General features: G+C 59.9%; 2 protein-coding genes across 2 annotated transcripts; both read right to left on the bottom strand.

Moving 5' to 3' along the window:
• Positions 1-1,294: 1,294 nt before the first annotated feature.
• Positions 1,295-3,346, bottom strand: LOC113934185 (atherin-like). Its single transcript, XM_035723758.1, has 4 exons — positions 3,335-3,346; positions 3,047-3,077; positions 1,933-2,104; positions 1,295-1,552 (listed from the first exon to the last, which is right to left on the bottom strand). Exons 1-4 carry the CDS (start codon positions 3,344-3,346, stop codon positions 1,315-1,317), a joined length of 453 nt encoding a protein of 150 aa, XP_035579651.1. The 3' UTR covers positions 1,295-1,314.
• A 3,136-nt stretch (positions 3,347-6,482) lies between these two features.
• On the bottom strand, positions 6,483-20,473 carry ADGRD2 (adhesion G protein-coupled receptor D2). The gene is made up of 23 exons (XM_035723759.1): positions 20,252-20,473; positions 19,991-20,169; positions 19,666-19,751; positions 19,522-19,618; positions 19,361-19,459; positions 18,910-19,021; positions 18,355-18,636; positions 17,231-17,342; positions 16,394-16,528; positions 15,751-15,874; positions 15,216-15,321; positions 12,814-12,987; positions 12,080-12,196; positions 10,716-10,820; positions 10,419-10,521; positions 9,992-10,123; positions 9,343-9,476; positions 9,141-9,256; positions 8,444-8,532; positions 8,191-8,294; positions 7,709-7,980; positions 6,744-6,821; positions 6,483-6,519 (listed from the first exon to the last, which is right to left on the bottom strand). The coding sequence occupies exons 1-23, from the start codon at positions 20,471-20,473 to the stop codon at positions 6,483-6,485; spliced, it is 3,015 nt and encodes a 1,004-aa protein (XP_035579652.1).
• Positions 20,474-26,512: the final 6,039 nt, after the last annotated feature.

Below are 26,512 nucleotides of genomic sequence, written 5' to 3' on the forward strand. Positions count from 1 at the left end.
GGAGGTGAGGGGAAGGAGTCAGAGGGCACTGCAAATGCAGGCAGTAGAGACCAAGTGGCCGCCCGATTCAGAGCCACCTTCCTGCTTCCCCGCTCCGGTTCTGTGGCAGCAGACAGCCAGGCTGAGTGCCTTGTTCTCTGGAACCTCAGCGGTGGTCCCCAGCCTGGCACTCCTGCCTACGGCACTGCTGGGCCTTCCCAGAGCAGGCGGACCGCTGCCGCCTCCCCCACTGCCCAAACCTGCCGGCCTCCGTCTCTGCTGGGGGGTCTTCAAAGCCCTATACATCACCTCCTCTACACGGCGGGCTCTGTGCGCCCCCAGTCCCCTGCACATCCTTCTCTGAAGACAGCCGACATTCCTACTGTGTGCTGGGCCCAGGGACTAGCACACAAGACTGCACTTACCCCTCTTGTCGCCTGTGGGGTGGGGCCTGATGGCCCCCGTTCTGCAGATGAGGGGCTTCAGAAGGTTCGACAACCCCCATCCCCAGAATGAAATACCCGGCCCCCTGTCCTTGCCTGATGGGTCAACCCCTCTGTGGATTTTGCCCCAGACAAGCCAGGTGGGGCCCAGGGTGGAAGCGACACATAAGGCTGTGGGGAGAACTGGGTGCAACTTGTCCCTGGCTGGGTCTCAGGGCTTCTCATGTAACCCTGCCCCGCCTCCACTCACGTGCGCCTCCTCCAGGGAGGCTGCTCGGATGCTCCCCGGCTGTGCCACATCCTCTGGCTCCGGCAGCCTCTGGGCCAGCCTGGTGCCCTAACACATCACCACCGCTGCCAGCTCTGCCTAAGAAGGGACCCGGACTCACAGAAGAGTCTTGCCCCCTGCCACAGAGTCGGTGGTGGCCGGACCTGGTCCCGCAGCCAGAGTCTGAGCTGGGGTCTCCCCGCAGCATGAGCCATTGTACCTGGCGCCAGTCCCACCTGCCCTGGTGCCTTCTCTGAGCAGTCTTTTCTGTGTGACTCCACCTCACCGTGACTGCCACCCCTTGGCCCCCAAGGTGGGGAGACCGTCTCTGAGCCTCAGTTTCTTCCTCTGTGCAACAGGGGCGACGGTGGTCACGGGGCTGAGGTGAGGACCCACAGCTCTAAGGCAATCGAGGGCTCAGTACCAGCCAGGTACCCAGTAGGTGCTAAGAAGTGTTGGCTGCACCTACCCTGTTGATGAAACTGCGGTTGTCTTGAGTCCCAAAGACAAAGTGGCCGCTTCCCTTGTCCCATCCTCCCCCCAGGGACTCGCCAGGCCAGGGTGACCCCCAGGGAGGAACAGGTCACAGTAGTACTATTTATTACGAGAGCTACCACGGGGCTGTCAGAACTTCCAGGCAGGCGGGCAGGGTGTGGGGGGGACAATCTTGGACAAAGTTCGGGGGCTGAGCTGGGGGGCGCAGCAGCGTTGGCACCGCACCAGGGCAGGGGTCCTACTGGAAGCAGGGCAAGGCTGAGGCAGAGGCTGCTGTCTGTCCCGCAGGGGTCCCCGGCGGGGCCTTTCAGAGGCCCCCACGCAGAGCCTGGGGGAAGGTCCGTCCGCTCGCACTCTCTCTAGAAACCTGGGAGGAAGGTGCCGGGCTAAGCTGGCGGAGAATTGTGGTGGGGGCCCCTGGAGGGGACTGGGAACTGAGGCTGGGGGAAGCCCTGGCGGGGTGGGGGGGCGGAATTCTGGCCCCGGGGGGGGGGGGAGGCCCTGGGAGGTCTCCCCCATCCCCTCTCTGAGCCTCAGTTTCTCTCGAACACCTGATGCCCAGAGGCTTTCGGGAAGGGCGGTGGCTGCCTCGTGAGGGACCCCTGAGAAGGTCGCGGGCTGCGGAGGGGGAGGGGGGCTAGGGCGTCCGGAGGGAGGGCGAGGCAGGTTGGGGGTCCGGAGGGTGGGGCCGGCCGCGGGGCCGAGGTGGAAGCGGCTCCGTTGCTACGAGCGGCCTTAGCAACGCACCCATTCAGCAGAGACAAAGGCGCTGTCACTTGAGCGCAGAGGCGCCGCTGCCGCTCCTGTTCCCACCGGCGCCGCGCCTGCGGGGGTGGGGGGAAGGGCGGGGGTGCGGGGGTGCGGGCGTCTGGGGGCCCCGGGGCAGGCCCGCCGCGCGCTGCCCTGCAGGGGGCGCCCCCTGCCCACGTTGCAGAAGGGGGAGCTGAGGCTCCCTGGGACTGGGACACCAGGCAGGGGAGGAGGCCCGCCGGAGCCTAGGGTTCTACAGACTTGGGTTTCGAATGTGCCTCCGTTTACACCTATGTGACTGCCCCGGTGCCTCACTTTCCCCATCTGCACGATAGGTGGATAGTTTCCCCAGGTCCCCAGATGAAAGGAGTCAGCCGACGCAGGGCTTTAGCCCAGAGCCCGGCCCCAGTTAAGAGCCGCACCAACAGGCCTCCTGCCCATGCTGGGAAGGATCCCCTGGTTCGAGGCGGGGCAGTGCCTGGCAGCCCCTCCTACAGTCAGCTGTGTTCTAAGACTGGGGTACTCAGGCTGAGAGAGGCTGACAGTGGCCAGAGGCCCCTAGGCTTCCCCTTGGGCCAGGCTGAGCTCCCCAGACTCAGTCCCCGCCCTGAGCAGGGCCTGGGGTGGCCCTAGCCTTGCCCCGCTGCCCACAGGCCCCCATCAGCCCTCCAGTTGGGGGAACTGAGCCTGCGAGGGAAGCACTTGCTTCTCACCAGGTTTGGAAGTCCTTTCAGCCCACGAGGCATCAGGATAGGGGCTCTGGAAGGGGTGCGGCCAGGAGGCTGGGCCTCGGGGGCCAGACGGAGTGGGTGCACAGAGGAAGGCAGGCTCCTAGCTCACTGCCCCTCCCGCAGCACCGGCTCCGGGAAGGAGTCCCAAATCTGGAGTGTGCCTCTCCCAAAGAGCACTGCACTTCCCTGACAGGCCCCCAGTGTGCTAATGGGGGACTTTCGGCACCGGCAAGGAGCAGAGCAAGAGGAAGGGCCCTGCAAGTGGTGGGAGGTCAGGTGCGCTCGCTTCTCAGATCACTTCCATCCTGGTGCAGTGGGGCTGAGGGTGGGGGTCCAGGTGCCAAGGGGAAAAGGGGAACCCGCTGGGGTGCGAGCTGTACCTGACGCCTTGAATGCTGTCAGCTCCACAGCCTGAGGACAGAGGAGGTCGTCAGGGGAGGGGTCCCCCACTCCTTCCACTCCCCCTTGCCCTGGGGACCCTGGGAGACCTTGGTGATGACTCCTCCGCCCCCAGCGGCCTTGGCATTCAGGTTTTGCCCATGTGTAGTCAGCACCTCCGGGCGGTTCCCAGTGCCCTACCACCTGGTAACTGAGGAATGGGGCCCCTCGGATCCCCAGAGGAAGCCCCCCTACCCCAACCCTCCCCTAGTCCCTGTGGTTTCCCCCACCCTGCAGGACATACTTGCTAGCCCCCTGGCAAGACCCTGCCACCCCTGTCCCAGCCTCACTGGTCTCTCGGGTTCTGCAGTGGAGGAGAAAGTTGTGGGAATTCTGGGGCTGCGGGTCCCTACAGGAGAAAAACACTGGAGTAGGTGAACTTTTCGGAGGCTGAGGCAGGAAGCTCTCTCTCTGCTCTCCCGCCCTGGACAGGACCTCGTTGTCAAAGACCCTAAGGATCCACTCAAAGGTTTATTCCACAGATTAATGATGAAGGAACTAAGGCCCAGAGAGGGATGGTACCATGCCCAAGGGCACACAGCAGGTGAACTAGGAGCTGGGACTAAAACTCCTGGACTGGCCTTGAAGTCATTTAGCCCATGCTCTGTCTCAGGGCCCCAAACCTCATCTATTCACCTGGCTTTGGGAACCCCCAAACCCCCTTTGCATGGAGACCCAAGGGAGGTGACCCTGGGCAAGCCCAGCCTCGGGGCTGCGCAGCTGGGGGCCCTGTTCCCTGGTGGTGGTGGAAAAAAATAAGCCATTTCTAAGCCATCGCCCAGGCCCCGTGCTTGCAGAATTCCCTGGGCCTCAGTCTCTTTGTCTTTCAGATGGGCTAATAGGATCTGCCGTCACCTTCCCAGCTTTACCTGAGCACTGGGGAAACGGAGGCTCTGGGTAGTACTCAGAGTGGGGGCTGGTGCGGCCTTACCTCTAACAGCCAAATGTCTTCGGGCTGGAACCAAAGCTACAGGGTTGTCTTGAGCCACCTCCCAGGGACCCAGGAACCTCGGGTGGGACCCTGGGCCCATGGGGCTGGAGCAGGCCTGAAAGGAAGTGGTGTGGGCACTGGAATCCTGGTGGTGAGTGGGACCTCCCGCCCCAGGACCCCCACCTGCCCGCACCCACCGTGAGGGCCTCTGTTGTCTTTTTCTCCGTCATCCTCTGCAGGGCGCTCCGGACCTGGGGATTGGGCATCAGGGTCAGGCCTAGGACCCTCCCCCTGACCCCCAGCCATGGGTGCCCTGCGAGTTAGCCCTGCCCACCCCACCCCCCAGGAGCCGGTGTCCCCAACTCACCTCCCCGTTGTAGGCAGCTTAGACCAGGAAGATGTACGGCCCCTGGGGATGGACCCAGCATGTGGGTGGGTGTCACCCCCACCTTGGCCCTGAGGCCACAACAGAGACACACCCAGAGATACCCAGAGACATTGAGAGACACAGGCTGATGAACACGAATCCTGCCCTGCCCCTCTCCTGCACTTGGGAGGGGACATCTGTGACATTCTATGGCAGAGAGAACCAGAAGGGGCCTTGCGCCACTCAACCCCGTGCCTTCAGCCTCTGGCCACCAGACAGCCTCCCTGCCTTCTTGTCCCTCTGCATCCCCCACCCCAACCTGCCCCATCCTCACAGCCTCATTATGGCTGCAAGAGTGGGTGGTGGTGGGTGGGGGGGACACCTTCCTAAAATCGAGGCTAAATCAAGTCCTGGGACAGCAGACGTGTGAATGCATGCTGATTCGTGCCTCTAGCCGAGTGTCTCTGTGACCCTCTGTCTCTTCACCTGGAAGGCGGAAGCCCGGACTCAGCTCCTGCTGTGTGTGAAGGACTCAGCATGGTGGCTGGGTCGTAGCTGGCTCTTCCTGCCCACACACGTGAGGACCAAGAGGGCCTGGCCACTCACAAAGTACCATCATCACACTTGGGGTGACAACCCTCATAGCAGCTCCATGCTGGGGCGGCGTGGATTCATTCTTCCTGTTTGATGGAGAGGGACCGTGGGGCCTGGGGCAGGGGACAGAGCAATGAGTCCCAGGCCAAAGTGTGACCCAGCAGGTGGAATTTGGAGCCTAGGCCTTCCTCAGATTCCACCTGGACAGGCAATAGCCCCTGCCCTGAGGCTCAGACTGGAGGACACAGTTTGGTGGCCAGGGGGCCTCCTTGAGGCCTTCTAGCTTCAGCCTCAGAGCCTGACTGCTCCCCCTGGTTCTTAGGCCCCAACTGGGTTGATACCACCCTCCACCCTAAGACAGGCCCTGGTGCCCCCCAGGCCTCCCCTCCCCCCAGCCAGCCTGTCTCCCCTCTGCAGCCTTTTACTGGCTCCTCCCACCTGAACAAAGGCAGCTTTTCAAACTCCACCCCAACCCCACCAGCACCTACCTGCCTAACACTCTCCGAGGCTCCCTGGCACCCCCCTGGGATCACATCTGCGCTCCTTACAACAGCTCTGGGGACCTGGTCTGGCCCCGACGCCTGCTCTTGTCTCATTCTTCACTGGCTCATGTGTCCCCACTTCATGTGTCCGTTGGATCCTGCCATGCTCCCCTGACCTAAAACATTCCTCTCTCTCATGGAGTTTGGGTATTGGCCGACAATCACTTCCTCTAGGAAGCACCCCTTCTGCCTCCCCACGAGTGGCTCCTCCGTCCGCAGCCTGCCCCCACGTTCCCTCAGCCTCCCGGCCTCCATCACGCCATGCTCTGGGTGTGCGGCTGAGTTCTGGGATCCCGCGCACTAGCAGGCTCGCTCCAGCACGTGGCCCAGCGTGGGCCCCCCAGAGCCTGAAGGAAACAAATCCGCGCCTGCTCCCGGTGCTCCTGGTGGGTGCCACGTGTGGTGCTGTGCCCTTTGCAAATGTCACCTCAGTCGAACCCCACAAGGATCCCATGAGGTGGAGAGTAAGATCCCCTTTATAGACGTGTGGAAGCTGAGGCTTGTTTCAACTCGTCCGGGCCTCCCGACAGGACTCGGCCCAGGGAACCAGAGCTGGTTAGAAGTGCAGCTCAGTTCTCCTGTCACAAAACCCCACCCAGGGGCCACAGGGAGACACATCAGCCCTGAAGAGTGGCTGAAGCCCGGCCGAGTTCAGTCCCCCTGCCCCGGGCCGGCTCCAGGGAAGGACGGCGGTCCTGAGGGCAGGTCCTGCCCAGCTGATGCCCCAGACACAGTGACAGAGGGACACCTGGAGGCGAGCGGGGTGAGGAAGACAGGGAGGGACGGCAGGTGGAGGGAAGACAGAGGAGAGGAAAGGCCAGGCGTGGGGAGGGACCCAGAGAAGGCAGCCTGACTGGGGGACCTGTGTGGAGATGGTCCCGGGAACATCGGGGCGGGCCCAGGTCACGCGCCATCTGACCCCACAAGGCAGCCTCTTCCCTCCTTCACCAGGAGACCTCGGCAAGGAAGGTCTGCGGCTGACTAGGAGGGGGAGAGGGGTCACGCTCAAGGACAAAAGCTGGGGGGGGGGCGGTCAGGGGTCAACAGAAAGGGAGATACAGAGGGAGGGCCATGACAGAGGAGGAACCTCAGAGAAAATCCAGAGAAGAGATGAAGAAGCGAGACAAGGGGAGCAGAGAGGATGGGGAGGGGGTCGGAGGGAGGGGGAGAGGTGGCACTGGCTCTGCGGCCGCAGCGCTGCCCACCGGAGGGCCGCCACAGGGATGACCGCAGTGGTCACCATGGCAATGGCCCGCTGCTGCCCAGGCCACCGCTGCAGGGGGCTGGGGGCACCCCAGGCAGGGTCGCAGCCTAACCTGGCAGGGCCCACATTTGAACCCAGGATGCTCTGGAAGCGTGGGGCTTGAGGAAGAGCTGCTGTGTGTCCGGGAAGGGGTGCGGCGCTGCCTTCTGCCCCCCCCCCCCCCCCACTGCTCAGGCCCACACGAGTCTCTGGGAGCCGTGCTCCTTTGGGAGTACTGGAAGCCCCGTTTCCCTTCTTTTTCTGGGCCCCTCTCTGGGCATGGCCTCCATGCTCCCCCGGCAGCGGCCCCTTCTTTCCTCTCTCCACTCCCACGCCTGGCTGAGAGTGGCGCGGCCCCACGGCCCAGGGCGAGAAGGTGACGTGGACCGGGACCTGGTAGTCACCACCCTCGGCACCCTTCCTCACTCCCTGCCGCCCTCCCCACCCCCCAACACTTCGCACCTGGCCTTGGCCATGGTCAGCTCCACAAGAACACGGCATTTTGCAGCCTCTGGTCCTGCTCTGTAGCCCCTGCCTGGAACAGTGCCTGGGGCCTGGCACCTCCTCGGCCTTCGACACATATCACGAGGATGGATGGATGACTGGCCCCTTCATCCCAGGAGAGGCGGGAAGGTCCCCAGGAGGAGCCCCCGGGACACGTGCACCCCGGACAGAATGTGTACCTCGTTTCCCGAGCTTTCTTTGTCCACCCCTGAGCCCCTCCCTTTCTCAGCCCTGACAGGAGCTGGGAGGAGCAGGGGCGGACAGCAGGAAGAGGTGCTGGGGGCGCAAGGGAGGCTGAGGGGAAGGGCAGGGCCGGAGAGGACGCACCTCCCCCCCAGAACTCAGGCCTCTGGGGTGGGCCTGTCTGTGTCTCTGTCTGGGCCCCCCACGGGACCGCAAACCCCCTGGGCACAGGGGCCTGACGCCTCTCCGTGGCTCCCGGACGCAGGCCCCCCAACAGGCCCGTGGGAGGCCCGCCGCAGCGCCACGGCGACTGCCTCATTTACGGGGCTGAGCGTCGTCCTCCGGACCAAGCCCCCTCTACCTGCTGCCCTCTCCAGGGCAGCGGCTACCCACTGCGCCCGAGGGGACACGTCGCGGGGGTCCGAGGCCTCAAGCAGCTCTAGCACCAGCCCGGAGCCCGGAACCTCTGCCACACCCCTGAGTGTCTGGACCTCAGCTCCCTCGACTGTAAACTGTGGGCACAAAATCCTCCCTGACGTGCTGCTGCTTTGATTCGAGGCTTGGTCCCCACTCTCGCCCTCACCCTCCTGCCTCTCGACAACGTCCCCTGCTCACTGTTGGTGACTCCCGTGACGGAGAGGACACTCCTTTTCCCGTCTCCTGACAAACCAGTCACTCCCTCTGAGCTCCAGGGCATGTCAGAGCCCAGGGCCTGGAAGTACCTGAAAGGAATTGAGGCCCATGGCGGCGCAGGCCCAGGCCGGGCTGAGGTGCACCAGCACCTCAGGGACGGGCAGCAGGACCAGCACCGGCTCCACCGCGGCCCCTGCGGGAGAGCAGGCAGGGCTGAGGGAGGCCGGGGCGGCCTGGGAGCCCCTGCAGGCCGCTGGGCAGGGCAGCACGTGGGAGGGGTCGGAGGGGCAGACCAGGGACCACTGCTCAGGACTTAGGTGTAGCTGGAATCTTCAGCTGAACTTGGCTGTCCCTTCTCAAACCCAGAAGTGGTTGGCACTGGGGAGACGGGGTCCCGGTCCCAGTCCTGGCTCAGAGGAAGGGTGTCGCAGCTGTCCAGAGGGAGGGCTAAGGAGTAGGCAGTGGATCCAGCGGGCCTGGAGTCCACAGTCTTCCCTTCTTAGGGACCCCTGGGGCTCCCTGGCTTTTTGGGGACCCACTGGCTTGGGCTGCCCTGCCCTTGGCAGAGGATGGGGTGGGGGAAAGCAAGGGTAGGGGGATCCTCCTTTCAGCAGGACATGGCCCTGGAGAGTGAGGGGAGTTCTTGCAGGGGTGGGAAACTAAATCCTTACTCTGAACCTGAACTTCTGGGGTCCGCCTGACCTGGGGGTCTCCCCTACCTTGTCCCTACCCGGCCATCCGTGCCATCAGTAGATGGCGAGCTCCCAGGAAAGCGGCTCGCGTCTATATGGCCTCCCACTCGTCGAGACTTAGGACTGATTACCATCCCGCAGGTGACACGCGTGGGCACATGCTCACCCACGTCCACACATGAGCGTGTGCGCACACACGAGCAGGGACGCGTGTGCACACTTATGCTCAGGGATAGCTTTGCACCCATGAACACACATGGCCGCAGGTCCACAGCCTGCTGCCACGGACTCACACAGGTTCCCATCTGATGAGCCTCCCATCCGCTCCCCCCACTTCCAGGCCTCACCATGTCTGGATCCTGACCTGCTCCTGTAGCCAGGGCTGTGGGCTCAGCACGCGGGCACGGCGGCGGGCACTGGCCACAGTGACCATGACCACGCGGACCAGGATGCAAGTGTTGGCCTGGAGACCGGGTGTCAGCAGGTGAAAGGGCCTCCCCCTTCCCCAGCGTGACCCGCCCTACCAGGCCCCCAGGCCTCCCCACTCACAGTCAGCACGAAGAGCACAGGGCCCACAAAGGCCCAGATGGCGTCTGTGTGCACACTGAGCCAGCAGTGCCCGGCGGCCACGTAGTCATGGGGGGACATGGCCAGGGTGACGGCCACAACGGCCACAGGCACACCTAGGAGAAGAATGAGTGCCCTTGGGACCACGCCTCGCAGCCTGTCCTCTCCTGGCCCTGGCCCTACCCCAAAGCTGCAGCCCACAGCTGTCCCACGGCAGCAGGCGCCCTGGTGGGCATGGGGAGATCTGGGCAGGGGGCTGGGTGGGCCCGATCCTCCGGGGGCAGCCTCGGAGCCCCGAGGGGCTGGGGAGCGGAACATCTGGGACGGAGCTGAGAGCTTAGGGATGGGAATCAGCGGAGATGGAGGGTGGTGACCGGCATGCGGGTCGGTGGGCCACGGATCAGGGAGGCGGCGCTAGCAGTCAGGAGTTGACGTGGTTCGAGTGGAAGATGATGAAGAGGGGCTGGGGCTGGGCAACGCTGGGGGGTGAGAGCTGAGAGCAACTTGCGCTTGTGTCAGAGATGGGTGCTGGGTGCCTGGTGGAGATGGGGATCGGGCGGTCCTGAACAGCAAGAGGCCACACGAGGCAGAGTTGAGAACAGAGCGGGAGCAGGGAGCCGAGGGGCCTCACCCCCGCCTGTGGCGTAGTAGAGCGTCATCCCGGGGCCCCGGCGCATGCTCACGACCACCACCTTGCTCCACAGCAGGAGGCCCTCCACCAACATCCAGGAGAATGCGACCAAAAAGAGGAGGTGCATTACAGCTGTGACGGCCACACATGCCACCTGTGGGTGGGAGGGTGGCCGAGCCCCACCAAGTCCAGCTGTGGGCGCAGCCCTGCTCTGGGTCCCATGCCCGTGCCTGGCATTACCAACCCAAGGAGGTATCAGTGGGGAGGGTCTCTGAGCAGTGCCCTGGGCCCACCTTCACCATTCTGGGCCTTTTTCCATCTCTGGGCTATGCTCCCCCCAGGAAATGGAGCCAAGTGAAGATGTGGGGGGCAACCCAGAAAAGGCTGGTCCCCCCTGAGCTCACAAGCACACCTGCTGGGTGCCCACCTTGTTGGCCTTTGCCCACTCGCTGGCCATGAGGAAGCCCTCGGCAGAGGCCAGGGAGAAGGTGAGGTTCTTGTGGACCGTAGCTCGCTCTGACTTGGGGGCCCTGGAAAGGCAGGAGTCCGTCAACAAGGGCACCAGCACCAGCCCCCACCCGCTATCAGCCTCTGCCTGCTTGGGTCCCCTGGGTGAGCTAATGAAGACAGAGACAGCAGCTCCACAGGGGGCCCACAGCCCTAAGGGAGACCCTGGACCAGGGTCCTCTGGGACAAGGATGGACACACCCGGAGCTCGTCTCACCTGGCTGCCAGGAAGAGCAAGAAGGTGGTGACCAGGGCGCAGAAGGACACACCGCAACCCACAAACGAGAGCGTTCCTCAGCAGTGACTCCTCCTCAGTGCTCCTCTGCGGGAGGGCCGAAGACCCCAGAGGACAGTAACCTCGTCACCGCCCTGACCTGAGCAGACCAGGCCTCACCCTATCCCGGTCCAGCAAGGCTCCCCGAGCCTCCCTGTCTGCAGTGAAGCAGGGACGGCAACAGCACCAGCCAGCAAGGCCAGGCTTACATACAGCAGGCACTTAATAAGAGATCATTTGCATGTCCTCTCCTGCTAGCTGTCCCTAACCTGGCCCTGATCGGTCCAGGTTTCACTGATTCCACAGCTCCTGAGAGCACCGGATGGGAGGTGACACCTCCCCACACACACACTGCGGGGGGCGGGGGTGGGGGCGGGGGTGGGGGCGGGGGTGGGGGTGGGGGTGGAGCTGACATGCAAACATGGCCACGCTCTGGTTTCACGGGACGAATGTGTCTGAGAGCAAGTTTCTCTAGTGTGCTCCCCAACACGCCAAGGGACGCTGGCATTCCTGAGCCTCTGGCCCTGTGTCACTCAGTCTCTTAGCAAGTGACCCCTCTGAGTCCTTGCCAGCTCTGGTGAGCATGCCTGTCCTGCTCTCCTCCCAGAACTGGGTGTAAATGCTGGGTCCTCCCAGGGGCCTCCCTTGGTTCGGTCTCCTGTTCTGACCTCATCTCAGCCGCGGCTTTTTCTGCAGGCTCTTCATCTCCCGCTGAACCCTCTCCCGCCCCGACGCCCTCAGCCCCGGGGCCGGCCCCACCCCGTCACCCTCCCGTGCCCTCCCTGAGATGCCTCCCTCCTCCCCGGGCTGCCCAGGCCTTTGTCCCGGACCACCTCCTCCCCCCTCAGTCCCGTCTCCTCCATCTGCCCGCTGTCCCCCCAGGCCGGGCCCCTGCACTCTGCCCTGCACACCCCTCGCGGCTCTTTGCCCCTCCAGCTCACTCCTGGCACCAGAGGGCGCCCTCGGGGCAAATCCAACGCCTGCGGAATGTGCTCCTGTTGGTCCCCTGCCCAGTGCATGAGTATCCTGGGCTCTGGGATCTGACCCCTGCACTTGTTCCTCCGTCTTCTTCCACTCCTGGGCCTGGCACCGGGAGCGCCAGACGCGTCGAAGTTCTGGAATGTATCCAGTCTGCCTGCCATTTCTAGTCTCCTTGCCTTTGCTCAGACTGACCCTCTGCTGCGAATGACTTTCTGTTCCACCAAGAGTGATGGAAACAGTCCATCATTTAAGACTTGGTTCCGACATCACCTCCCCACTGCCCCCTCCCAACACTACCTCCCTGGGACTCAACCTGGACGTCATACCTGACCTGCAACAGGACAGCAAAGTTGGTGCTGTGGTTGCAGAAGCAGGCAGTCGAGTCCTCGTCCACAGTGGCCACAGAACAGCCAGTAGGGGCCCAGGAGCCCCCTGTGTCCGGGCTGGGGGAGGGCAGGGAACAGAAGGGCTCTTGAAATGGGGTGGGGGTGGGGGTAGCTGGCAAGCCGGGGAAAGTCTCTCTCCAAAGCTTGGGGCCCGTCACTGCTCTGCCTCCAACCAGCTTTGTGACCTTGGGCAAGCCTCAGTTTCCCATCTGTAAAATGCACTTAACACTCTCAGGGATGAAAGAGGGCCATGGGGCCAGTACCAGTGATTACAACTGATTAATTGCATTAATTACTAAGCGACAGTGATTGATGTTCAGCTAAGGATCCAGGGCAGGGAGCTGGGGCTCAGCTCTGAACCCTCCTCTGCTCCTTCACTTGCCCAAGGGCCCTGGCCTTGGATATATCATCAAGTCTAACACCTATTTGACAGATGGGTCTCTTCCTAGGCACCCCACAGAGTGAGCTTGCATATCTCCCAGGATGGGGAGCTTACTTCCTCCTGGGTAACAGATTCTCTTGCTCCAGCTTGTGCTGGAGCTGGGGAGGGGCCTGAGGCAAGACAGGTGGTGATTGGAGACCAAAAACACACCTCATCCTCAAGCAGAATGGATGGCTTAAAAAAAACAAACACCAAATTGCCTTAATTAAAGAACTTGGAAATGGAAACTCACGTGATACTGAAGTTCCAGAAAGCACAGACAGGCTCCACCAGTTTCTGCGGGAAGGCCTGAGGGCAGGAAACAGGAACAGAGCAGGTGTGTGAGTGTGTATGGGGGGCATGGGGCAGGTGTGTGAACAAGTATGGAGGGGAGAGACCAGGAGGATGCAGGGGGATGTTGAGGCCTCTGAGTTGGAGGGACCAGGGGTTGCCCGGCGTGGGTCATGGGTGAAGAGGTGGGGGAAAAAAGGCCAGTGGGGAGGCAGAGGGGAGGGAAGGGTGGGGGGCTTGCTGCTAACATCATGTATAATATTGAAATACTGGGAACAAGCTAAATGCCCATCCTTTGGGGAGTGGTTAAACCACCAAGACATCCCTCTTGGGATGCTCTGTACCTGGTAAGATGAACAGACAAAGTCTCTACCTACTGGCAGGGAAAGAGCTCCGTTATACATTGCTCAATAGAGAAAAAAGCTGCACATCATCATGCATAATATGAACTTATTTATGTAAAAAAATACGTATATACAGTCTATACAATTGTGAACACTCACACACACAAAAGATCTGGGATTAAATGCACAGCTAATTTAACCATGGCTAGGTCTCAGTTTGAATGTGTCATAATGAACATGTTAGTATTTTGTAATTAACCAATGACAACAACATAGATTTTATAAGCTGTCATTAAGCAACCGGTGGTACTAGCCCCAGTCCAGGCAGGGAAAGCGACCTGAGCTCAGGACTTGGGCTATGTGTCCCGACTGGAAGGGCTAACAGAAATGTCACCTCACTAGAATATGAGACTCTGTGTCATGTTCTTCATGTCCTTTATTGTGGCTGATCTTCATAGCAACCTAGGAGACAGGTATAAATTCATGTAATTTCAAATGAGGAAACTGAGCTTCAGAGAGGGACATAAATCTGCTCAAGATCACACAGCACAGAGCTGAGGGTGGGTCCTGACTTGGTCATGCTCTTTCCACCACTCTGTGATGATGCCTCTCAAGGGTGTAGTATTTCTGGGGTTGACTGAATTATCATCCAGTGTATTCATTCACATGTAATATTTTTCCTAGGTCTCCGATCCTATGTTGGGTGCTGAGAACAAAAAGAAAACCTGTTGTTTGCTTTTAAAATGGATGATTGTTGGGGCACCTAGGTGGCTCAGTTGGTGAAGTGTCTGACTTTAGCTCAGGTCATGATCTCAGGGTCCTGGGATCGAGTTCACATTGGGCTCCCTGCTCCGTGGGAAGCCTGCTTCTCCCTCTCCCACTCCCCCTGCTTGTGTTCCCTCTCTCCCTATGTCTCTCCCTCTGTCAAATAAATAAATAAAATCTTTTTTTTTTTTTAAGAGGAGCAAACTATTGAAACAGGCAACAATATGGATGACTCTCAAAAACCCCAGCTGACAAAAGATGCCAGAGCACAGCACACACTATGATTCCATTTATGGGAAACACTAGAAAAGACAGAATCTACAGTCACAAGAAGCAGATCAGCGATTCCCTGGTGTGAAAGGGGGGGAAGACTGCCTGGCATGGGGGCCCAAAGAAGCCCTTTGGGAAGGTGGAAACCGTCTTTACCTTGGTTAGGGCAGAGGTCCCTTAGTGTATATGCTGGTCAAAACCCATCAAGTTGTATACTTAAAATGGACCTTTTAGTGTATGGAAATTTATCTGCTTCAATCAAATTGATTTTTACAATCTTGGGATGACATACCAAAGACTGGTGAACTGTGGGGTATGTGTACGTGTGTTGTGTGTTATGTGTCCAGGACTCGAGGTTGTGGGCAAAGCTGACTTTAGCTTTCTCTGAAACTAATGTTTCAAAAGCAGGAAGGAATTTGTATATTTCACGTAATGAAATTAAGCAACATTTCTTGGCGATCTTTCCACCTCAGGTTATAGAAAAAGACGTGTTCCTTGCATAACCCTCGCGGGTTATTCCAGTGCATAGCTGCACGTGGCTTTTTGCGTAGTCCCCCTTGGTGGGCAGATCTCAGCAGCACGTTGCCGTGCAGGCCTCTGCACATCTCCCTGGGTGTTCCAATGGGAACCACCAGTGTTTCGAGTCACGCACACATATAATGAAATCTCAGCTCTGCCGCTTACAAGCTGGGGCCCATCACAGCCGCTATGCCAAGCTCACTTTTTGCCTATGTCGAATGCGCAGTTGGAGAATTATATGAATGTTGCTCATTTAAGGCACCAGCATAAAGTGAGTGTGGAATAAACTGCTGCTCTCTCCGTTCCCTTGAAGACAATGGGGTAGCTTGTGAATGGGTGTTTTTCTTGAACATTTTTAGATCTTGGTTTAAATGAATGAATATTGGGGTAGGGGGCATCAAACCAGGATAAGTGTAGCGGGGTGGCAGTTCCCAGAAGCCCCGCCCCCCCCCCCCCCCCCCAGTACCTGGGCCTGGTGCTGCAGGTGAAAGGTCACGGCCATGCTGACCTCCCTGGTTTCATCCCATACCTCAGAGGAGATGATGGCTGAGCCCACCTGGGTGCTTAGAAACCTGCGGGGAGAAAGGGAGCTTTTAAGGGTACCAGCTGGCTGTGCGGGAGAGGTCCTGGACGGCCTGGAGAGGGGGAGATGATACCCTTTGTGTCCAAAGAAACATCCGGAAATGTCCTGTGCTTGGAATTAGGGCACATGGGTTCCAGTTTTGCTGCGGGGACTTGCTAGTAAATTCAGTAAGCCGTGCCTTCTGACTCAGTCTCAGTACTGAAGCCAGGACCCCAGACCGTCGTCAAGCCAGGTTCCAGGGGCACGCCTTTGGCAGGCCCAGAGAGACTGTGTGTGTTGGGGAAGGGAAGGGTTTGGTCCTGGCTGCTAAAGGCAGATTTGCCTATCAGAATGAGGGCTCTGGGATGGGATGCAGGCCTGGCCTTCTCCGGGGAGGGGATCCAGACCCTCAGCAGTCTACTGGATGGGGCCCACTCACCTCTGCGTCTTGCTTGCCTCTTCTGAGCTGTCAGAGGCCTGGGGCTCTAGGCCAGGCTCCCCTAGGGTGTGCTGGAAGACACTTGAGCTGAACCAGCTGTGGATCACGGTGACTCTGGAGAGGCCTGGCTGAAGGGGAGGGGGCCAAGACCCCACCCTGTGACCGAGCAAGTGCCATGGGTTGGCCCCGAGGGAGCTGCTCTGCCCACCTTACAGAATGGGAAACTGAGGCTCATAGAGATTAACTGCCTTCCCAAAGATCACACAGTTAATAGGTGGTAGAACTGGAATTCCAACCAGCCATGGTTCATGCACTTAACCTGACAGCTCTAAGGCTTTTGGCTCCATGTCCTGATCTTCCGGTTCCAGGGGGGCAGCAAGGGTGGAGGCTCCCTCCACCACCCACTTCCACTTCCAAGAGGAAATGTGTGGAGTTCAGTGGAGGAGACTCAGTGAACACCTACTATGTGACAAGTGCTTTTAACCTCATAACAACCCATAAGGCAAGTACAAAGAAGAGTCTTACAGATAAGGAAACAGGCTCTGAACGGTGAGGTGACTTATTCAAAGTAGCAGAGTTAGCAACACGAGGGCTGACCCAGACCCCAAGGGGGACCCACTCCCCACCCCTCCCCCTTACCCACCTTTCCCGAGGAGCTGCTTCACTTCACCTGCGGGGATGCGGATGTGGCCGGGCCCCTCCGGATGCCCATGGGGCATCGTGAACACATAGCCCTCTTTGCTGGCATCCCTCAGGTGTAGGCTCTGCACCTCCAGACCTGGGATCAGACGGGGCTGGGTGGCTGGACCTCCGGAGGGAGGTCTTTCTGCTCAGCTGGCCCCCAGCGGCAGGGTCTGCCTCCCCTCTCCCGGCCACAGTTCCAGGCCACTAATCCAGCTCAGAGAGGCTCAGCACCTTGCCCAAGGTAAGTCTGACTTCTTCAAGTCCAGGACAGGGGATCACTGAGAGGCAGGTCCCTGGGGGCCAGGAACCGAATATCAATGTGCCCCCAGAAACCACTGGGCGCCCAAAGGACACAGGTTTTGCCAAAGTTCCACCATACGCGCCCCAGTCAATCTACAAACCCTCACTGAGTGTGTACTTAGGTCTGGCCTGAGATGCAGACACGGCTCACAAATAGTCCTGGCACTCAGGGGGCTTCAGGAGGAATGAGGTCATTACTACAAATGCAACAAGAGATGTGTTCGAGCCGCCGGGGCGACAGTGGAAGGAGGAACTGACTGTCAGGAGACAGCTAAAACCAGGCAAGGCTTCCTGGAGGAGTTGATGCTCCAGCAAGGTTCTGAGGGATAGATAGGAGTTTGCTAGGAGGTCAAGGGAGAGAGGGTATCTGGAGGGAGGGCAGGGCTCGGGCAAAGGCAGGAAACAGAATGGAAGTGATGGAGGCTGAGAAGAGACGTCTGAGCCTCAGCCCCACGCAGGGCCCAGCTGTGTGGGGTGGGTGGCTAAGCAGGCTCACCGGCTCGCCGGCGCTGGATGTGCAGTTGGGGCCACTCGGGGGTCAGCACGGTGCTCACCAGGGGCGCCAGGCACTGTACACTTGCCACCAGGGCCATGGGGCCGCCGACCACCTGGGAGGAGCCTCATCTCAGCTCCCTCCTGCTCCGCACCCTGCTGCCCCCCAACTCTGCCCGCTGGGGTGAACGCATTCCCAGCGATCGATCGGTGAAGTGGCCTCCCTGATGCAGGTGCTTGGTGGCTCCTCTGGGCCTCCAGGATCAAGTCCTGGGTCCTCAGGCTGCTGTTAAGGTCTGGCCCGATGGGCCTCCTCTGACCTCTCCAAGCCTCTCCTGAGCCACATCATCGCCTAACCCAGGCGAAGGCCTCCCAGTGCTCTGTGCCTACTGGCTGGTCGTTGGCCAACTGGGCACACTCTGAAGCGGGGTTCGTGCCTCCCCCTTCTTTGGTCTCAGTGCTAGGCCTACAGAAGGTGCCCAACCTTTAGATTCCAAAAGAGAAGCCATGTGGGAGGTGAGGCCCAGGCATGGGCGGGTGAGGGCGTGCAGTAATGGGACAACTTCTCTGGAGAGCAGCTCTCCTGTTCTCCTGAGCATCTGGGCTGTTTTGGAAGACAAGATGGCTGAACACCCAGCATAGAAGACCTCCCTCTTAAGGGGGTTGCCAGATTCTTGGATATGGGGGAGATCCTTATGGATTAGTGGCTCTTATTTCCAACTGCAGAAGTTATTATTTAAGAGTGGTTGTGTGTGGCAGTTCAACTTCTATAATAGACCAAAAAGGAGCTTCAGGGGCGCCTGGGTGGCTCAGTTGGTTAAAGTGTCTGCCTTCAGCTCAGGTCAGGATCCCAGAGTCCTGAGGTCAAGCCCCACATCAGGCTCACTGCTCAGGGAGCCTGCTTCTCCCTCTCTCTCTGCTGCTGCCCCTGCTTGTGCTCTCTCTCTCTCAAATAAATAAATAAATAAAATCTTTTTTTTTTTTTTTTAAGAGGAGCTTCTTTTCATGGATGGAGAGCTAGAGTGCAGCAATGGGTGCTGACTGGCCCATGGCCACATGAGCTGGAGGGAAGGACGGAGCTGGAGCCCAGGCCCCCTGGCCCGCCTCCCCCAGCCCTGCCAGCCTCACCTTGCTGACTGACAGCCACGCTCCAGCCAACTGCTCCTCCAGGACCAGGCTGACCACGGACACGATGCCCCGGCCTAGCTGCTCCCAGGGCCCTCTTAAGGGCTCTGGCTCCCCGGCCCCGAGGGCTGTCACCCTCTTTAGAAAGTGAAGGATGGCCAGCAATGCAGCAGGCCCCAGGGGAGCTGCCTCCTTTGCCAGGACTCCCTCCAGGATACCCAGGAAGCTGGAGGCCTCAGCCGGTGACAGGTGTCCATGGACTTCAGAGAGAGGGTCCGGGAGGAGCTGTGGGCAGAGAAGCCACTTACAGCTGGTCTGGCTGTTAGGAGGGACCTCCCAGGGGCCCCGCTTGGGCCCCACTAGGGTCTTCTTGGTGGGCACATGTCAAACGTATCACAAGCCCCCGGCTCTCAAGGGCTCCAAAATAGGGAATATGAACAACCTTAATTGCTGAAGACATGTTAGGTGGGTGTCCCCTTTATAGGTGAGGAAACTGAGGTGCAGGGAGGTGACCCATAGTGTCCCCAGACTCTTCAGCCCCCTGGAAGGGGGGCTCACCACAATGGCGTTGGCCAAGGCATTGACTCGGCTGATAACATCCTGGCCAGGCCATGACCGGGCATCCTGCAGCCGCTGATAAGTCTCTGCAAAGGAGAGGATGGATGCCAGGCTGGGTCCCAAGCGACACGGCCCAGGGGTGCCCCATCCACCATTTGCTGCCCAGGGAGGAAGAGCATATTGGCAGCTGTGTTTCTGGAGCCCTACAGTGTTCTAGATGGGGAAACTGAGTCATACAATGGCAAAATCACTTGCCCAAGGACACACAGCTGGGATTCACCTCCGGGTCTGTCTGGCCCCACTGTCCTGTGGGTTGGGCTCTGTGGAGGCCCTGAGACTTTAAGAAGATTCTGAATTCCCAGTTTGTACCAACTGCTCCCTCCCCCTTGGCCTGCACTGGTCCATACCCGGCTTCCCCTTCAGCAGGGCCCCGGGCACTGCCAGGGCTCACCAATCTGGTAGCAGCAGAGGAAGGGCCGTGGTTGAAGGCAGAGCAAAGAGCCCTCGGTACGGGATCCTGGGTTCCACGTAGGGCACTCCTCTGAGGGCACTGGCAGGGATGGGACAGGTGTCAGGGATGTACCTGGCTCCCAAGCAGCCCCTGTGACCCACCGGCCTGTTCGGGCCTTGAAGGCACCTGTACACCGTAGGGGGCCAGGACGCACAGCCCCCGAATTAGGGGGCAACGTGGGAACCCGGGTGAAGGGCGCTGTAGCCAGCACAAGGCCGGTCAAGGAGGCTACGCGGTGAACCTACTCAGGCTACTGGGACCAGGCACTTGCCCGACCCGCTTGGGGAGGGCGTGGCCAGAGCTGGGCGTGGCCAGGTTCGCAAAAGGTGGGCTGGGTCGCGAGCTCAGAAGGCCGCTTACAGGAGCCAGGGGGCGGGGCGTTGAGCCGCAGGGTGGGGCGGGGCCTAGCAGCCAGAGGGCGGGGCGGGCCGTACCAGGACAGAGAAGGCGCCCCCGCAGGGGCGGCAGCAGCGAGGGCGTGACGTCCAGGGTGCGCAGGTCCCAGCGGAGGAGCAGGCCGCCGGGGGGCGGCCCGGTGCAGCTGCGCGGGGCTCAAGCGCCCGAGCCCACAAGTGGAAGCCGGTGAGGTTGCCGCTGAAGGCATCGCGCGCCGAGAAGCCGCCGCCCAAAGAGTCCTGATCCTGGCCCAGCACGAGGATGCCGCCCGCTGGCACCGGGTGGCCCGCGCCCAGTCCCCGCGCCCCGACGCGCCGCCGTCCGTCGGCAAACAGCGCCCAGCGCCCGCCGCGCTGCTCCCACGTGCCGCACACGTGGTGCCAGCGGCCGTCAGCGCGGAAGGCGGCGAGGAAGGGCGCGCGGGGGGCCGCGCACCACCAGCGCCGCGTGCACGGCGCCGCCCGGCTCGGCGAAGGCGCGCAGCTGCAGCGCGTTGGGCAGCGCGGGCGCCGCGAGGGAGAAGAGCACGGCGGTGTCGGGCGAGGCGGCGTCCCACTGCACGTGCGCGCACGCAGTCCTCGCCTCTAGGGCGGGCAGGGGTGTCCGCAGCCTCGCCGCCTTGTCCGCAGTCCGTTCCCCGAACACCAGCGCGGCCATGGTGAGCGCGCCAGCGGGAACACGCGGGCCGGGACCTCAGTGTCCCCAGCTGCGCACAGCCTCTGGCTACCCACTGGCGCAGCTGCAGGGCCCCTTCTGGGCTTTGGGGGTATCTCCCTCTCTCGGGAAGGAAGAAATGGGGGCTCCAGGGCCCATACCCAGGCGGTCAGCCCTATATTTTAGTCCAGGACAAGGGAAACTGGAGATGCGACGGGGACTCTGGGCTCCACCCAAGAGGACTATCACTGTGGGCTCCATCTCTGGAAGTCGTCAAAGCCTCTGCCCCCTACCTCCTCCTCCCAGGCCCTGGGCCCACACTCACGTCTTTTTGGGGGTCTCCGAAGAAGGGCTTCTTTTTGGCCCACCCAGATGGGGTTGGGCAGCCGTGGAGCAAGGACCTCAGGTGGGGGCGCGAGTGCCAGGTGGCCAAACCTCTGCTCACAGGACTCTTGAGCCTGCCACCAGCTCAGCTGCTGCCCTGGAAACTTGCACACCCCATTTGTAGTCTCCACCACCTCACCGGGGCCCACTGGAGCTGCAGGGTCAGAGGAGAGACAGTGTGAGAGAGCAGTGTGTGCGCAAGTGACCCTTGGAGTGGGGCTGGCCGTGGACGTTGAACTAGGAGTCATTCAGGGCTGAATGCTCTGTGACCTGGCAGGTCTAGTCCCTTTGCCGAGCCTGTTTTGTCATCTGTATGGTGGCAAGAATAAGATGGACACAAGTGAAACCTTCAGCCCAGGGCCCGGGACGATGGAGTTGAACTAAATGGCATCTTTCTCCTTCCTTTGCCTTAGAGGTCAGTGCACCAGGTGGACCACAGGCTGGCTGAGCTGGGGGAAGGGGGAGCCCCTCTGGGGCCCTCAAACCAACCTGTCACCCAGGAGCTCCTTAATTCAGCTGGTGAGTTGGAGGGGGTCCCAGAGAGACTCCTCATCTGAGAAAGAAGAGGACAGGTCGGGGCTGGGTCAGGTCAGTTATTGAATACCTACTGTGTGCTCCGGCAGGATGCATTGGAAGCTGCAAGCTCTGGAGTCAGACCTGGGTTCAAGTCGCCCCCAGAGTGGATCTTGGGCAGGGCGTTTCACTGCCCTGAGCCTGTCCAGTCCCCCGCCCCCTACCCCCACTGTGTGAGGAATAAACAAGCTGATGAGTGAATGTAAAAGGGGCAGCACCAGTGGATGCTTTTATTCTATTATTGCTAAGAGCTTATCTCATGTGACCTTCGCAATGACCTCAGAGGTGCCCACCTGGAACCCAGAAGCTTTGAGTCCCCATGGCCGCCTCCCCCACCATCCCCCAGGTTCAGGTACCAGGAGGTAGAGGACGCAGTAGCACCAGGAGGCCATTCTGGATCCAGCAGGGGCAGGTGAGGGACAGCAAGGGTCACAGATGTGGCCACTGTGGACTGAGTAAGGAAAGAAGCAAAGGAAAGTAGCTCAGCGTCCTGCCTTACTACCCCCTCTGTCTCCTACGGGGTCATCTTCCCCCCTGTTTGGCTCCCGGAACCTTACTGGGCTGGGAGCCCAGGATGGGGCTGGGCACATCTACTTGACATTTACTTGCACAAAAGGATGGTCTCCAGGAGCCCCTTCTAGGACCACAGCTGGGGAACGCTGTAGCCCTGGTGAGCTGGGAACGGCTGGGGGGTGGGGAGGGAAGGCAGCAGCCCCAGCCTGGCCAGAGAGAGGTGGAAACAGAGCACGGGATCCCTGTTAGGCTTCCTTGTGTTCTTTTGGGCTCAGAGCTTGGCCTTCAAGGCTCTGCTTCACAAAGTCTCTGCTTCATGAGGCCTCTGCTGAGCTCGCTGGCCTCACCGGTCTCACTATCCACCTCCCCCCTACCCCCCTGCATTCACCTGTCCCCTGTCCCCCAAGCTGCTCCCATTTCTCCGGGCAGCATCTCTTCTAAGACCTTTGAGTGTACTCTCCCTCTTGCCTGGACTGGCCTCCCACTCCCTCAGCACCTCCTACAGGATCGGTCTGTGATCACTGCCTCCACCCCGCACCCATGGCAGGCCTGCCATGGCCACGCGCTGTAGGGAGCTGAGGATACCCGAATCGTGGGTGGTTTGGGGGTCACTCTTAGTCTGGGGGGCTTCAGGCTTCCTGGGTCTCTTTCTCAACAGTGACCAAGCATCAATGGGTCCCAGAAACCACTGGAGAACAAAGAATGCTCCTCTGTGTCCTGCCAGCTGGCCTCATGCCATCTGGACGTCTGGAGCCATCACCAGTGATAATTCATACCCTTTCCCCCTTTCCAGATAAAGGGCCTAAGTGTGAAAATCAAACACATCCCCACACAGGAATACATGGGGGTTCACACTTGGGATTCTGAGAAGCACTTTATTGTCACTTTCCCCCTTTTTATTTATATATTTATTTTAATTAAGTAGGCTCCACACCCAAGGTGGGGCTTGAACCCCCCATCCCGAGATCAAGAGTTGCATGCTCTACCCACAGAGCCAGCCAGGCGCGCCACTTTTCCCTTTTTAAACAGCACCTCACACCAACCCCCCCCCCCCCCCCCCCCCCCCCCCCCCCCCCCCCCCCCCCCCCCCCCCCGCCTTCAGTGGGTGTGGAATGGTAGGAGTCTGGTCCAAGACTGAGGCTTGGTCTCTAGCCTGTGCTGGGTACATAGTATGGGCTCATTAAATGCTGGCCGCCTCATTCCCCTGTTCACATTTGCCTGTATTTGCCCCCCACAAATTCCTTGCTCACCGTTGGTACCCAAGAGGGAGATGCGAAGTCCAGGCCGACACTGCTTATCCCTCCTCCGCGAGGGGCCAGTGGGGAAATCCCTCCTAGGCTGACGGGCCAGGACAAGCCCTCCCCACCCCTTCACCCGCGCTGATCCCTCCCCTATTCAGAGCCGAGCTCCTCACCTGCTCCGTCTGGCCCGGCGCCTACGGCCGGCTCACCCGCTGCCAAGTGTTTCTGGGACGAGGTCCCGCGGCTGCATCCCTGCGCTAGCTCTGTGCGTCGCACGGGAACCCGCGGGCGCGGGGCGGTGCCGGGGCGGGACTAGGAGACCCCGCCCCTCGGCCCCAGCGGCTTAGAGTCAGGGACCCCCCGCCCTCCTGCGTGCGCCGGACTGGCCAGGCGCCCACCCGCCGGAGCCGTGGCAGCGCACTCACGTGGGGTGCACCCGCCGGGAGTTCCTCAGTTCCTGGACGGGACCTGCCATGCTTCTCCCCACGACTCACAGGTGAAGTCACTCGATTACAAGGGGCCACCTGTGAGGCTTGGATTCCAAATAAACTTGGACTTCCCCAACCCCACCTCCGCCTGGACGGTGGGAAAGGAAGGAGCATTCGGTACCCAGAACTGGCCCCCTACGGGCCTCCTCTCCTTTACCTTTAACCCACTGTGAGGAGGGGCCGTCATACCCATTTTCCTGATAAGGACTGAGGGCTCTCTCCAAGTTAGGCAGCCAGTGAGGGGCAGAGCCCAGACTTGAATCTGGGTCTTTGGGTCTTCATCCAGGACATTCAAAAGGTAAGGGCAAGGTGGTCCGGGGAGGCCCTCTGTGTGTGAGGTGGGGGGGAATTAAACTGAAAAGGTTTTGGCCCCTGAGGGCAGAGCCTGGGCCTGGTGGTGGGGCCGGGAGCAGAGGGAGGCTAAGGGGAAGGGGGAGGGACGCGGAGGCGGAGCTCCCAGTAGGAGGGGTCTGCGGCTGGGACTGAAGGCACTCTTTTTTTTTTTTTAATTAATATTTTATTTATTTATTTATTTGACAGAGAGAGAGCACAAGCAGGGGGAGCGGCAGGCAGAGGGAGAGGGAGAAGCCGGCTCTCCACTGAGCAGGGAGCCCGACGTGGGGCTCGATCTCCGGACTCTGGGACCAGGACCTGAGCCAAAGGCAGACGCTTAACGCTTAACCGACTGAGGCACCCAGGCGCCCCTGGAGGCACTCTCTTGTCTTCCTAGCGGGGCTTCCTGCTTGGGAGGGAGTTCAGACACATCCAAGTTCATCTTGACTGACTCAAGAGACGTTGGCTAATTTCTCTGAGCCTCAGTTTCCCCATCTGTAACACGTGGATTATAGTACACAAGTCAAGGGGCTGCTGGGTGATTTAAGTGACGTTGACGAAGCCTGCGGCTTGTACCGGGCGTATAGTACGTTTATCATGCTTGTCAAAACTTACCTTACAGGACGCCTGGGTGGCTCAGTTGGTTAAGCGACTGCCTTTGGCTCAGGTCATGATCCTGGAGTCCCGGGATCGAGTCCCTCATCTGGCTCCCCGCTCAGCGGGGAGCCTGCTTCTCCCTCTGACCCTCCCCCCTCTCGTGCTCCCTCTCTCATTCTCTCTCTCAAATAAATAAATAAAATCTTAAAAAAAAAAAAAAGCCAAAAACTTCGCTTACAGTTGTTCCAATAGCCTGCTGGCAACACAGTGGTTTATGGGAGTTTTTCCCAATTTTTTTCTTTTTAAAAGATTTTATTCATTTGACACAGAGATAGATAGTGAGCGCAGGAACACAAGCAGGGGGAGCGGGAGAGCGAGAAGCAGGCTTCCTAAGAAGCAGGGAGCCAGGGCCCCGGGATCATGACCCTAGTCGAAGGCAGACGCTTAATGACTGAGCCACCCAGGTGCCCCCCCCCATTTTTTCTATTGTAGTAAAATACATAGAACAAAATTTACCATCTTATGATGGTTTTTATTTTTATTTTTTAAAGATTTTATTTATTTATTTGAGGGTGAGAGCATGAGAGAGCATGAGGGGGGAGTGCGGGAAGCAGGCTCCCTGCTGAGCTTGATCCCAGGACTCTGGGATCTCTCCTGGGCTGAGGGCAGGCAGACGTTTAACCCACTGAGCCACCCAGCCGCCCCATATGATGGTTTATTTTTAAAAGAAAAGGGAAGGGAATCAAACTGGTTGATATATTGGTGTTCAGTGTGTACTTCTAGCTTTCTCCAGGTTTGAGAATTTTCAAAATGAAATTGGGAGATAGGAGGTCCCCGTTGGAGCAGAGTTCTGAGCATTTCCCAGGTTCCTGGGCCTACAGAATGTCTGCAGGACTTGGCTGTCCCTTGTCTTTGTGGCCCACCCACACCCTGTCCAGGATGGAGCCCTTGCTGCCTGGCCCTGGTGGGCCCTCCCACATTTGCACTCTCGTTCAAGACAGGGACCCTTGAGGGTCCCATTTTTACATATGTGCTAACTGAGCCCAGAGAGAACACAGGGCTCCACACAGCAAGAAAGAGGCGAACCCCAGGTCTGCCTCTTTCTCTCTGTGGGTGGGGTGGATCTACCCCAATTCTCCTAGCCTCCTTTGTATGCCTCGCCTTCCTGTCCCAACCCCAATCTCTCCCCTGTCACCTGAGTTACAACCTTCCCAGCCTTGGTAACACCCCTGCCTGGGGGCTCTGGGCCAACTCCCTTCCTTCAGTGGGGTCACATTTCCTAAGAGTCACTCCTGGAGATGGCTAAGTACGGGGCTGGGGGGGTGGGGGTGGGGTGTTGAGGAGGGCCTCCATGGACCCTCAGCCGTTCGGGCTCTGTTCTAGGCTAATCTCTCCGCCCCAGAGCCTGGGTATTGTCTGACTGGCAGCCTAGAGCCATTCATCATGCCTGTGGCAGTGGTTCTGACAGGCCTCTTGTCTCCCTAGATAGGGCCTGGAGGCTGTGAGTGAGTGATAGCCATCGGGGTCCCTGGGCTCATTGTCTGTGTAGATGGGGTGGGGGGCCATGGGGGCAGCCAGGGGGGTGCTCATCCTGGGGCCTGGCCCCGCCCTGTCCGCTCAGCTAAGTTGTCCATAGTGCAAGCATAGGAATTTTGGAAGGAGGAGTTGGCCACTGGGACATTGTCACTTTGGGGTTGCCACAGATCCAACAGAATTGGAACTTGGCCATCAACCAACTTTTCTGTGACCTGGGCAAGTCTCTGTGCCCTGTGTCTTCTCACACAGAAGGTAGAGAATCACCCGCCCTTCTCAGGGACATAAAGCGTGGCTGGGAGGAGAGATGTGTGAGTATCAGGGTTGGGGGAGCCCCACACCCTGACCCAGTTGTCAGTTTTCTCTGGTGGTGACTGGCT

Source organism: Zalophus californianus, chromosome 13 (assembly GCF_009762305.2).
Source record: "Zalophus californianus isolate mZalCal1 chromosome 13, mZalCal1.pri.v2, whole genome shotgun sequence".
Lineage (NCBI taxonomy): Eukaryota > Metazoa > Chordata > Mammalia > Carnivora > Otariidae > Zalophus > Zalophus californianus.